Source organism: Babylonia areolata, chromosome 18 (genome assembly GCF_041734735.1).
Source record: "Babylonia areolata isolate BAREFJ2019XMU chromosome 18, ASM4173473v1, whole genome shotgun sequence".
Taxonomy (NCBI): Eukaryota; Metazoa; Mollusca; class Gastropoda; order Neogastropoda; family Buccinidae; genus Babylonia; species Babylonia areolata.
Genome location: NC_134893.1, coordinates 32,018,431 through 32,033,023, shown reverse-complemented (window position 1 = coordinate 32,033,023; position 14,593 = coordinate 32,018,431). Strand labels below are relative to the sequence as shown.

The window sequence follows — 14,593 nt, the reverse complement described above, 5'->3', positions numbered from 1 at the left end:
CTGCCACCCGCCCCCCCTTATACCCCACCCCTACCAACTTGTGCCAACCTGTTTGGAAGCCCCAGGGTCATCCTCCATAGTCAGGTCAATCACTTTGACTTGCGCTGACCCGGCAGGCGAGACCACCGTGGCAGCCCCTGCCTGAGGAGTGGACACAGTCTTGTTGGCCAGCGGCATGGCCGGCACATTGCTGACAAACACCAGACTGTTGGCCGGGTTGGCTGAGCTGGGAGGGAGAGGGGTGGCAGACATGCTGCCGGCCAGGCTGGCGGAGGAACCAGGAAGCCTGGGCCCGGTGGTGATGGTCCTGCCTGCTGCCGTTGTGCGGTTAGTGGCAGCAGTGCAGCTGGCTACGGTGGGCATGCGTGCTGTTTGGGACAGGAGCTGGGGAATGAAAAAAAAGTCCATAAATAATTATGTCCAGTGAAAAGTTCTAGACAGGTTCAAATATCATTTTCCCTCCTCTCTTTTGGTGGCAAAATCTTGACAAAATGTTCCCATGCTTTGTCTGCATCAGTATACAAGAAACTGTTTGTGGGTGGGTGCATGTGCGTATATGTTTATGTGAGTGTGTGTGTAGGAGCTTATGTGTGTGTGTGTGTGTGTGTGTGCGCGCGCGCGCGCGCGCACGCACACACACATGCATGCGTGTTTATGCAAGACACAGAGAGAAAGAATGCGATAATATTATGTATATGCACAGATACTGACTTCAATAACATGCAGAATATATTAAATGTGTCAATATCCTTCTATCATCCAGACAGCATAACTCCTCAATTCACTGATCCACTGCTCATGACAGCCATTCAACAACTGTCAATTTCTAAAAACAACTGATAAGCTACCCAGGTCCTCCTAATTTTGTTCTTTAAAGAGACACAAAAAAGAGAACTTGTGATCCAAAACGAACACCCATTACCCAAACAAAAACACAAAGAGGACAGATTACAGTGACATACATGGGCCACACTTGTGTTGCGAGAAGCAGCGTTCAGTGTGACAAGACCATTGGATGCTGCAGAAGCAGATGCCTCAGATATCAGGCTGCGAACTGATGGTTGACTGTTTGAGCCCCATGCTGGCTGCCCTTGTGTTGTCACAGGAGGGGTAGCAGGGGGAGTTCGGATGCCAGGATGTTTCTGTGGAGTCTGGAGACGAATTATTAACTAAGATGAAAGCAGCCACAACAATATCATAATGCACAATTTGTCATGTACTAATTATGCACTACAGTACCAAATAATGTGAAACCAACCATAATTATTAATGTCATGAACAATTCACCATGTACTTCTTTCAATGCTGTCGTGCCACACATGTCTCAAGTAAAACAATTCTTTCATTATTACTGATAATATAAAATCTTTACAAATAAGTGACAAAGAATGTGTGTGTGTGTGTGTTTGTGTGTGTGTGCGTAGGTTACTGTGTGTACACATGTGTATGAGTACACTCTGTGTGTGGTGTGTGTGTGTGTGTGTGTGTGGTGTGTGTGTGTGTAAGAGAGAGAGTGAATGAGTGACATTGTGTATTTACAGAAAAGAAAAAGGAATATACTCACAATGCTTTTAAACTTATCTTCTGTCACCCAAATGCCAATACTGCGTGTTGTGATGGACTGAAAACAATTAACAACAAAAATCAGCAATCAGCCAACACACAGAGACTGTCAGACTTGTTATGACACTAACAGAACAACATAACCTCTCACATACAGGTGAAAACTATTTTCCTCTGTTTTTTGAAGAGCAAAAAATAAAAACCAACAGAACATCAAAGAATAAAACATACAGAACAAATCACACCAACTTATGAACAGTTGTGGAGGAAACTACACTGGATTCATGCCTGATCAGCAGACGCGAGTATCTGTCTGCATTTGTTTTCTAGAAAACCACAGTCATAAAGATTTCAATGCACTCCTTATTACAGCATAAAAATGAATATTCCACTTCCAAACAAACCGACACATACACACGGTATATATCACACAAAGTGACCAACTTCACAATTACTCACCTTCAAAGCAGCTGTGTGCGCTTTGCGTTTCTCCAAGCGCTGCTGTAGAACAGTTAGATCAAGCACCTGCCTCTCAAGGTTCTTGGCCTTTTGCCGCCATTCTTCCTGAGATTTATTCAGTTCCTCCACGCGACGACTCAGAGTCAGGATCTCAGGAGACTGATACTGCTCAATGGCTTTCTTGGCTGCAGTTGTGATGAGTGTTTCCAACTCCTTTATCAAAAAAAATTTTTTTTTAATAAATAAATAACATATATTCATCAAATTTATCAAATTCCCGTAAACAAATGTCACAGACAACAATTAACAAGATCAAAGACACTGGGCAACATGAGGAAAAATAATCAAAGAACACTGAATTCCAACAGCCAACTAAAATCATTTCTACAAAACCTTCAATTAGTTGAATGGTGTGATGTGTCTACTCTATGATGAATACATGGCAAGTTCTATCTTTTTTCTTCTTTGTTTCTAACTTTGAAAAAAAATCAGCACCAAAGAAGAATCTGTCTGCAGGAAAAATACACAGCTTCCAATCATTGTAACACTATATTATAAATACTAACCAAACCTTCAGCCCTGAAACAGAATGTCGTTGTTTCCACCTTTGACAAAGGTGACTAACTTTCAATATTCCATTGACTAATTGGGGACATGTTGTGAGAGAATAACTTTATCAACTTTCTTTTTTAAAAACATTTCCCCCCACCTCATAAAACGATGGTCATCATTGTCATGCCCCGAGCCAGTCAGCTGGTTTCTATCATACAATTACATTTACAACTTTCACTTTACCTCACTCCTCTTATTTCAGTTATCACTAAAGTGTCCAATAAATTTATTACCCTTACCTTCACTCTGTCCCATCATTATTATGCGGCTACAGTATCACTGTGTGTGTGTGTGTGTGTGTGTGTGTGTGTGTGTGTGTGTGTGTGTGTCTGTCTGTCTGTCTGCATGAACATTCAATCAATGTGTTCACTGTAAACAACTATCACCATGAATCTGATCAAAGGAGACAAAAGTTTGAATAGAAACAACTTTGCAGAGGTTAAACATGTTCTTTCTCTTTCACTCACTCTCTCATGCACTCCCTAAAATCATGATCCTTGAATGAAAATATTTTGAGATCTGAGTTCGCAATTCCAAGACACAACATCTGCACACACACACACACACACACACACACACAAGCATGCACACACACATACACAAACACACACAGAGTGGCACAGTCACAGAAAGTGACATCCACATACACATATACCACAGATTTGCAACATATTATGTCATATATATTTGAACACATCCACTCGTGAATCTGCAAAGTCTATCACTACTCAATGCTTTAAAAAATGCCAAGTTTATCAAACATGTAAAAGCAATAATGATTAACATGAGTAAATTTCAGTTTTTGTTCACCATTGTGATGGAAGAATTGTGCAGAACCTAAACTCACTTGAACTATGTGAATGAATTGGCTATTTTCATAAACCAATTACGCCTGCTTAAGTCAGACAAATGTAGGCACTAAAACCCAAAAAATCACAAAGTAGTTGGTATCAAATCAAGAACCGCCGCCCCCCCCAAGGAAAAAGTAAAATAAAATGAAAAGAAACAACACTACACACTGAACTTACAAGGGAAACAACTTTTGCTTCACTGTACATTTGCAAGGGAAGTAAATATTGCTTTACAGCTTATCAAGAGAAAACAGTGATTATCTATCTTAGGTTACAAATTCCTTTTGCATCAACTGGTGAAACCTTACAATCATCATTTTTTATCATGATATGTTTTTGTCTCTGGTGAAAAACCGTCTGATAAAAAAAATGAAAGAAAAATGCTCTGTTGGGTACTTGATTAATTAAAAGTAAATAATTTTCAAATTCTTTTACAATTATTTAATCGGGCGTTTCCAATAATTATGCCAATAAATGGCAGCTTAATAATTGTGTCCTCTTGCCTTTTTGTGGTTCAATACGCTGCCATATATCAGGAAACTTACTTTTTATTCCTTAAGGTGCATTCCTTTTGTCTTATTTTGTTGTTTTTCCTCAATGATTCCCAATCCACACAGATATTTTACATGCCAGTCAAATCTTTTTCCTTTACAACAAATTATTTATGTTTGAAAAAAAAACCCACAAGGTGCATTATTTGAGCCTGTCTCAACCCGACGATTCTTATCTACTTTTAACACACAGTTAACTATTGTAACAACATTACTTGTGACAACTGACTACTGTTCTTCATCAGCTAATAAATTTACGAGAAGTGGATTTCTAAAAATATAGTAAAATGCTTTCCAAACAAAGATCTGGTATTCAAAGTAGATTACAGAAAAAATGCAATATTCAGAGTACAGTTCATCTCCTTCTTTTTTATCAAGATAGTTTCTAAAGCTGTATAAGTCTGTAACAGAAAACAAACAACATTTTAATATGACAGAAAAAGCAGCTGAGTTTGTTACCTGTTTTGTTAGAATGATGTTCTTGGACTTGGAATCTGATGCACTTTTGTCATCCTCCTCATCAGATGTGCTGCCACTGATCTCCTCTGACTGCTTCTCTATAGAATCTGTGTCTCCTAGAGTAGAGTCTTCATACTCATAGCCATCAACACCTGGCATATCTGAAGGAAATGTTACTCTTTCACCCAGCTTTCCAATGACTTCAGCCAACCTGGATCGCTTGGGAAACTGGGAATCATCCGTTTCACTGGAATCATCTTCCAGGGGTCTTTTCCTATCTGTTTCTAATTTGCTATCACAAACAGAATCACTCTCAGACATTTTGCCTGACACCTTATCACAAAATTCTGGTGAGTCAGAAGTTTCCACTGGTTCCGACTTGCTAACATCAGATTCATTTTTGCCTTCAGAAGGTTCAGCACTGCTACAACTGGATACAGTTTTGTCTTCACATTTGACTGAGGTTTTATCTTCAACACTGCACTCATCTTTGTCTTTCTTGTCATCACACCCATCTACAGCTTGACTGCTTTGTGGTAAAGTGACCTTTTCTTTAATATCGGTTTCCAAAGTACCAGCAGTCTCACTGGGATCCCTTTCCACATTATTTGAATCATTCACACCAGACTCAACGCTAGCACTGTCTTTTCTGGAATTTTCTAAAGAAGCACTGCCCTCAACACACCCATCTACAGTCCGTTCCTTTGAAGCAGAATCCAATTCTGTCTGCGCACCAGCACCCTTTCCCTGTCCGTTTTCACTGTCTTCTCTCACCTCAAGTGCAGCATTTCCCACCACCTCTTCATCTAGAACAAAACTGCTACCAATTAATATCACTGAAACATTCATAAAACAATAACAATAAAAGAGAAACATCTGAGGTCTAAGACTGCATTTTTTCCTACTCCCACTTCTCAAAATTGTCAAATTGATGAAAGGTTGAAGAGATTTTATTTTGGTGATGTTAAAAACGCTGGACAAAGTTGTGGTCTTGTTAAATTACTCATCATTGCACACTTCCTAATACTGACACCGTGACAGTATACACACTGATCTGTTTATCAAAATAAATTTTAAAAGAGTATCAAACAATAAACAGAATACAGCTCAAGTACTGAAGAACACACACACACACACACATGCATTCTCTCTCTGTCTCTCTCTCTCTCTCTCTGAGTCTCTCTCTCTCTCAGCCAATTGAAATTATCAACAAACACATGATTTACATCAGTTGGACAAGTTTAACCCCCCCCCCCCACCCCCCACCCCTCCCCCATTTATTGCCTGTCTCACAAAATGCTTCCCCCAGGACAAGTTTAACCCCCCCCCCCCCTCCCCCATTTATTGCCTGTCTCACAAAATGCTTCCCCCAGGACAAGTTTACCCCCCCGCCCCCCCCCCCCCCCCCCCCCAATTTATTGCCTGTCTCACAAAATGCTTCCCCCAGGACAAGTTTAACCCCCCCTCCCCCATTTATTGCCTGTCTCACAAAATGCTTCCCCCAGGACAAGTTTAACCCCCCCCCCCCCCCCCCAATTTATTGCCTGTCTCACAAAATGCTTCCCCCACTCAACACACATGCTCTTCCATGTGTGCATAAGACTAAGAGTTTGTGGGGTTTTTTAATGACAGTAAATTGTCATTTGATTCTTATTTGTCACAGTTAAAATTGCATATCATCATATTTCAAAGGTCCACAAAAGATACACACATGCACATGTTATCATACAAGCATACTCACTTGCGACTAACATTCGCACTGAAATTTTGACTTATTACACAGGGAAAAAGTAAGAAAGGGGGTGAGGGAGTATATAGGACTGGGATGAGGGTGAGAAGGATGTATAGTATATCCAAAAATAAAACTGATAACACCTAATTCTTCTTTACTTAAAAAATGTATAATATTACATCCCATAAAACATAAATATTCCCATACATATGTATATCAGCATGTCACACATCTAAATCTGAGCTCTATAATGTACAGAGCCAGAGTACTTAGTCAACAGAAAAATAAGTAAGTAAATAATAATTTTAAACGGCTCAGGTACAAAGTGAGGAGATGATAAATACTATTGTATCAGTATTATGGCTGGCTATGTTTATTTCAGCAGTCAGAGACTATATTTTTCAACAAACCTCACGAGAAGAGCTGTGCTTTTTAATCTCACTTTGACTTTCAACAGGGTGAAACAGTAATCTCTGCCAAGGTGACAGAGAGCGAGAGAGAGAGAGAGAGAGAGAGAGAGGCAGACTGACAGACAGACAGAAAGAGAAAGAGGGAGAGAGAGAGAATGCGAGTACATGCATCTTTACCAGTGACAAGAACAATGCTTGCTTCAGTGTGGGTGCTTCACATGTAAAATATCATTCATGTACTGATGTACTATCATGGAGGATGGCTGTACTGCATTTTGTTATCTTTTTACAAAGCGAGTTCCCAACCTTTCCTTCGAGAACCAGTGGCTGTAATTATGTCAATTTTATACCAGCTGGGAAGGAGAAAGGCAGCTGCATCATTTGGTGGCCTCTGTCAAATTGATAGGGGTGTATATATAATCTTTTTGTATGATTAACTTGTAGAAAACTTTGGAAATTCAGTCCAGTCCCTTGCCCCAGTAACCGTCATTTTTATGTTCTGACTTGTTCTAATTACTATATTAGTCAAAGAGACTTACCAAGCTCAGGAAAGAAAACTTCTCATCAACCCATCCTTTCAAATGTTCAAAATAGGTGTTTTGTTTTTTACTGAAAGTTTCCTTTTATCAAAATGGCTGAGAGCAAGTATTCCAGAGTTTCTGCCATGGCTGACACTTCATATCCAACTACAGTGGTCAATGTGACTACTGGCAAACCATCACTTGCAAAGCTCACAGTCGAGGACATTGAAAACTATCCTGTATGGAGGCATCAACTTTCTAGCCTAATAGCAAATAAATATCCAGAGAATAATGTTTCAAATACCATCAGACCATCACTGCATGGTCAAACTGGAGGAGTTCTTATAAGGATGGGTACGGATGCTTCTGTATCTGATTCTGGAATAATAAAGATGGACAGCATCTATGGTACTGTAGACACCAAGCTGGACCTGAACACATTTTATTGTACTAAACAAGGTCCAAGGGAAACTGTATAGCTGACCGGAGTTGCAGACTGGAAGAAGAAGGACCCCTCCCCTCTTCTCTCAACAAGATGCTGCGCACTATACTTTGAAAAGGACTGCAGATATACTTAAGAGCTTACGGGCATCTCAATATATACCTATGATAGAACAAAGATACTGATGGACTGACAACTGCTCTTCGTTGACTCGAAATAACAATTTCCTCAGTGATGATGGAGTCTCCCGTCGGACCGACAGATGAGTAGGCAGGCAGGCTTATCTGTCGGTGTGTGTCCTCATATGGGAGAAGATGTGCAGCACTTCCCCACAGGTGTTGCAACGGAAAATATCTCCAGAAGTTGAGCCCTGCTTCCTTCGCTCACGCTTCTCCTTAATGGCCAGCATTCTCGTGTTTTCAAACGTCTTTATGCCACCAGAGCACAGCATCCTCCAGTGAGAGTGGTCAAGGACATCCGTTTCCCAGGAAGTGATGTCAATGTCACAGGCTTTGGGTTTGTCTTCAAGGTGTCCTTGAAGCGCTTGCAGGGTCTTCCAAGTTCGTGGTGGCCTTCTTTCAGCTAGCCATACAGGAGCATCATGCAGACAATGCATCCTGTCCAGCGTAGCTGGCACTGTATCAGCAGGCTTTCGATGCTGGGCAGGCCACTCCTCTCTAGGACCTGGAGGTTGGAGACCATGTATTGCCACTTTATGCTGAGGATCTTTCGTATGCATCTCTGGTGAAACTGCTCAAGTTGTTGAATGTGACGGTGATACATCGTCCATGTTTCACAGCAGTACAACAAGGTGGTCAGCACAACAGCTCTGTAGGTTTTGATTTTAGTGCTGAGTCTGATGCCTTTGTTGTTCCACAGCCTGTTGTTGAGTCTGCCAAAGGCAGAGCTGGCCTTGGTGATGCGCAGCATCACTTCTGCATCAAGGGCTCCATTGCTGCATAGGGCGCTGCCCAGGTAGCAAAACTTGTCAACTGACTTGATCTCTGTGTCACTGATCTTGATTGCAGGTGGGGGGTAGTCACTGGCGTTCTGTGAGCTAGCTGGTTAGTACATGGACTCGGTCTTGCTGAGGCTGATGGTGAGTCCAAAGCGCCTGCAGGAGGTCGAGAACCTGTCCATAATGAAATGCATGTCCTCATGGGTGTGTGCAGCAAGCGCACAGTCATCAGCGAAGAGGAACTCTCTCATCAGTGCCTCAAACACCCTGGACCTGGTGTGGAGTCACCGCAAGTTGAAAGTTTGCCATCTGTGCAAAACTGAATGTAGACACCCCAATCACTGTCTTGGAAGGCATAAATCAGCACAGCAGAGAAGAGAATGGAGAACAGTGTGGGTGCCAGGACGCAGCCCTGCTTCACTCCATTTACCACAGGGAACGGATCCCACATATCAGTATTTTCCTGTACTCTCGCTTGCATGCCATCGTGGAAAGACACAATCAGCTGGATTAGGCTCTCTGGGCAGCCAAACTTTAGGAGGATCTTCCACAGACCACGGCGGTTCAACGTGTCGAAGGCCTTAGTCAGGTCTACAAAGACCATGTGAAGCTCCTTGTTCTGCTCACAGCACTTCTCTTGCATCTGGCGTACGGCAAACACCATGTCACATGTTCCCCTGCCTGAGCGGAAGCCGCACTGTATTGGAGACATTGTCAACCAGTCTGTTCAGTATGATTCGGGTGAAGATCTTGCCGGCGATGCAGAGGAGAGAGATTCTACGGTGGTTATCACAGGATGTTTTGTCTCCCTTCCATTTGTAGATGTGGACAATTGAAGCATCCCTGAAATTCTGGGGAACCTCCCCTCTCTCCCACATTGACTGGAACAGGGCGGTCAACTTGTCTGTCAGCACCTCGCCCCAGCCTGGATCCCATCCGCTCCTGGTGCTTTTCCTGAGGTTGTCAGCTTCAGGGCCTTCCGGGTCTCTGCCTCGGTGGGAGGGGCAGCTAGCGAGTCACTGACTGGCAGCTGTGGGAGGGCTGCAATTACCTCGTCAGATACGGACGAGTCCCTGTTGAGGAGGGTGTTGGAAGTGCTCTGCCCAGCAGGCATGGATGTTTTTCTTGTCTGTCAGGAGGGTGGTCTGGTCCAAGGCTCGGACAGGGGTTGATCCTGTGACTCTTGGCCCATACACAGCTCGGAGACCATTATGGAAGGTCTTCATGTCATGAGCATCAGCAGTGGACTGAAGCTCTTCAGACTTTCTCTCACACCAGGTGTTCTTCATCTCATGCAGCCTCTTCTGTATGAGCTGCTTGGTTTGCAAAAACTGGTCCTCCTTCTTCTGGCAGTCTTTATCAGAAATAAAGTATACTGTATATACAGTATATACAGTATACTGTCCCAAAGAAGCCAGTGGTATCCAAAATGAACCTATTCTTGGAAGAAACATCGTGAACCATTAAAAACACAAATCCAGAAGCTATCAAATGAAATGGCAAACAGAAACAGGTGAATTCAATTTCAAATGTCTATAGTCAGCAAAGTGAAAAACAACAACAGTATCAGCGAAGTCGGTCTGCTGCTACGCAAGGAGAATCACATCAATATATTCCAGACACAAAGGAGCATCTTAGGATTTTAACAGAAAACCTATAATGAAAGGCAACTCATATGTTTTGAACAGCCTCAAGAAACAAAAAGCCCTTTAGAAGGATTGACTAGTCATGCCAACAAAGCTGAGATTGTAACTGAGGGACAGCAAGCATTGGCTCTCCTGGACATTGGCTTGTCTGTCTCCACAGTCAGTCAGTCTTTTCACACCAGGTTTTTAAGTCACCTGGGGATTCAGCAGTTAGCCAGCCTGCTGGACATTGAATGTACTGATGGACAACAGTTGCCTTATCTTGGTTACACACAAGTGGAAATCTCAGTCCTAAACTTGATAAATAAGGCAGCCCCTTGTATCTTTTTGGTAGTCCAAGGAAAGGTAGAGAACTTGCTTGATGCAACACACTGCATGTTCTATTCAATAAATCAACTGTCATCTATTCATAAAATATACTTACTGGTATTCTGTCAAGGAACAGCACAGGCTCTTACCTTCTTTATTTAATCCTGGTTTCTCAGGTGACTTACTGTTGTCCACATTCAATGATGATTTGTCATCTTTTTCTGACACATCAAAATTGTCAAACAAGTTCCCTTTATCCTGACGTTGTAATGCAGGAGATGCACCTCTGGAATCCCCACTGTCAGCAAAGTCAGAATCTGACTTTGCTTTGCTGAGCAGGTTATTCACATCAGGGTTACTCTGAACAAGTTTTGACATGATGCTGTGGACAGTGCTACGGACTTTGTCCCCAATCCGCAAAGGGTTTTTGGTGGGCACGTTTTTCACTTTGGATTCCCCAATGCCATTGGACTGTTTACCCTTCTCCTTGGACTCTTCATCCTTGATGATTAAAATGTCATCATCTTCCTCACTTCCTTGTTCTCCTTTTACACCTGATGTTGGTGTTTCATTAACTATGTCATCGATTTGTTCAATGATGTCCCTATCTTCTTTACTCTGTAAGGCCTCACTATGGCTGACCCCATTTTGGACCCTTTGAGCTCCAGAAGTGCTCTGTGCTTCCTTCACTTCTGATCGGTCCGAGTCTGCCATGTCCCCACTACCACTGAGCGCCTTCAGATTGAGAAGAGCATCCTGGAAGCTGTCTGTAGAATCTGCTGAAGATGCAACATTGCTATCCGGCTCCTCTTCCCTGGACTCCAGTTTTTGACCCTGCGTCCATTTCTGTGGCAGTTTGGTGGTAGATTTTCTGGCAACATTCATGCTGGTATCTGCAAGTAAAGATCAATTCATTAAGAAACAATTCAGATCATATGACAATACTGAATACATTTTATTTCCTGAGCATTATTTCTGATTATAAGATTATCTGGGATTTAACTCGTTCTACCACACAACTACATCAGTACATGCCTGCTACAGGTCCACTGGACCAGCACTATATGAGACCACTGCTGTAAAAAAAAAAAAACTGGGTGGTTTACAAAAATGGCAAAAATCGATAAACAATTGTTGATTTGACAGGCTGAACAAAGCTCCATGTTCCGAAATCCACAAACCCTTCAGCTTAGAGTTAGAATGCCAACTGTAACAAGCAAAAATAAATTAAATTAGAACAGTGTGTTGGTACAAGAATACTCGTACCTGGTCCACAGGGAAAGTTATCATGGTACAAGTTAACTTGTACAATGAGTTAGTCTCATCTTAAAGAAATATTCTTAAACAGCTGGCAAAAAAGAATAACTGCTTCTGTACAATTAGCAGCCCTCCCTCCTTCACCCCTCCCAACTGACTTCCTCAATATACTAACACATCTCAAACCATACACAACAAAAGACATACATATGACCTGTTATGGCAAAAGATCACCATGCCAATGCACTCAAGTACACATTCATCTCCATTACATAATCCACTTTGATCTCATGAACAAATGTGAATAATAAACACTGACAAAAATTATTCAACTATATAGTATATAGTGGAACACTGACACTCACGACAGATACACAGATAGCTATTTGTGGAACACTGTGAGATGTGCTGAACTCTGGAATATTGACAGGTATGCAGATACTGAGTGTTATATGGGGAACATTGTGATATCTACTAAATAGTGGAACACTGACAGATACACAGATAGTTATGTGGAAGAATGTGACATCAACTCAAAATATGCAATGCCAGTGAGGGAAGGTCAGGAAAACTAATCAGAAATCCAGAATTAATCTGTCACTTTCCATAACTCTCATTTATTGTAACATGCTGCTCAATACTATGACAACATGGCACAATCTGAGGTGAAACCATTCTTGCTTTCTTTCTTTTATAATCTTGGCTTTCTGCAAATGATGTCAAGACAGGTATGTGTGTGTCTCTCTGTTATTCACACATCCATAACCATATATCCCTACCACAATCAATTCTAAAACAGAGTCATAGAGACAAAGAGAAGCAGGGAGAAAGGTTGGCACAGAGAGAGGGATTGCACATCAAAGTACACACACAAAGAGTAACACAAAAAAAATCAATGAAATATTATATTTATAGTAATATACCATTCAATAAAACTCACCCTCTCATTCACACAATAACAATCCACATGCTGCCTACGTATATACATTTTAAGAGAGACACACATTTGACAATGTTGCTCGTTGTCTAGCCAACTACACAGGGACTATCAGGACTGCCCAACTAAATGAAATAATTAAACCATGTCAAAAACTATCTAAACTCTAATATGAAAAAAAAAACCGAAAAAAAAAACATAACAACACAGTTCATGACATATAAATCATCATCTTAATTATTAACTCCTTTGGACAAATAAGACAAACCTGTGCTGAGGATGCCAGGCCATCCACTTAATCCATCATCCCCAGATTACAAAAAAATAAGAATAAAAAATACTTCAGAGCCAACAAAAAATCGACACAATTGGCCATATAGACAAGTTATACTGCAAAACAATACATATAATGATATATACACTAATACAGGAGATCAGAATCACAGGCTGTAGAAAAGTGTAAAAATCGTGCCAAGGCTTGCAGGTGAAAAGATAGGAAAATGTGTGGACTGGAAAGGCAGAAATCGGAACCAAGAGTGAAGAACAAAAAAAGGCAAAAAACAATGAAAGCAACAGAAAAATGGCCATTTCTGGTACAGATTTTCCAAAAGGCAAGGATGCTATTTATACTGAAAGACCCCCCTGGCATCCCACAAGGGTTGTAAAAGACAGACACTGAGACAGAGATACATAAACTGAAGAGATAAGGAGAGAGAGTGATGGGGAAAGAAGACAGAGATGGATTGTACACGAAATATTTGTTTCAATACTTCACTTAAGACAAGTACCAAAAAACATTATCTAAACAAAATAAATAAATAAAAATAATAATACCAATAAAAAAGCTTATGAAAACTTAATGCAACGATGCATGTTCTTGAATATTTCACACATAGAATAAGATGTGAGGGTAAGCTCTCACTGCTCTACAATATGCTCCTAAGGCATGCGTCTCAAATAGCCTCTGTTAGCCAAAGCCCAGCTCTTGGGTCTTCATGTGGTGGAGCCATGTTATCATTACTATTGCTTATAGTCCAGCCGACCACACAGGGCCATACCAAGGCTGCCCAACTGCAAAAATGTCCAACTGCATTAAACACAAAATACATATAAAATCACATTAAGATAAACCTACAAAACACCGTTCATGACAGTTGATACATTATCCTAAACATTTACTGATTTAGCTCCTTGGGGCAAATAAGATTAGGCTATGCTGATAACACCAGCCATTTCACTTAATTTATCATCCCCAGGTTACAAAAAAGTGTAAAAATAAATAAATAAATAAAAGAAATAAATAAAAGAAAAGAAAAAAAAGAAAAAATAATTCAAAGCACACAAAAAAAATGAAAGGCCAATAAGTAACACTGCAGAATGGACAGCTAGTGCCCATCCCAGTGTTGTTTACAATTTCATTTCCTAATCACCAGAGCAAAACAGCACAGATACTGAGATAGTCATCACTGACTGCGGAAAAGAGAAAAAAAGCAAGATGGCTCGCTCAAAAAAAGAAAGGGGAATGGACTGGGAAGGCAGAAAAAGGAGACAAAGTTGAAGAAAAAAAAAGGCAGAAATAAAGACAGCAACAGAAAAGAGTGAATTTCTAGCAAAGAATTTCCAGAAGGCAGGAATGTTATTTATACTGAAAGACTCCTGGATTCCCCCAATGGGAGCTGGATTCTTTCACACACACAAATGATACTCCATTTTTTAATGAAATAAGAGATGATCAGAAAATCACACCTATTTCTGCACCATGTATAAACAGGAAGTGACAGGAAATGGTCAACTAGTACCTGTTTTCCGAATTACAATCACAACAGATGAAAATCCTCGCATATCTCTGTCATTGTCAATGGTTTCAGTGTGCTGCTGTCAATGAG

At 41.0% G+C, this 14,593-nt stretch overlaps 1 protein-coding gene across 3 annotated transcripts in view; it reads right to left on the bottom strand.

The window, feature by feature from the left end:
- LOC143292668 (uncharacterized) overlaps positions 1–14,593 on the bottom strand; it is a 32,413-nt gene that overhangs the window by 5,716 nt on the left and 12,104 nt on the right. For all 3 annotated transcript variants that reach the window (XM_076603171.1, XM_076603172.1, XM_076603173.1), the window contains exons 2-7: positions 10,663–11,406; positions 4,496–5,301; positions 2,023–2,235; positions 1,565–1,621; positions 963–1,151; positions 49–384 (exon numbers count right to left, since the gene is read on the bottom strand). In XM_076603171.1, coding sequence (XP_076459286.1) covers positions 49–384; positions 963–1,151; positions 1,565–1,621; positions 2,023–2,235; positions 4,496–5,301; positions 10,663–11,406 — 2,345 coding nt within the window. The remainder of the gene's footprint in view (positions 1–48; positions 385–962; positions 1,152–1,564; positions 1,622–2,022; positions 2,236–4,495; positions 5,302–10,662; positions 11,407–14,593) is intronic.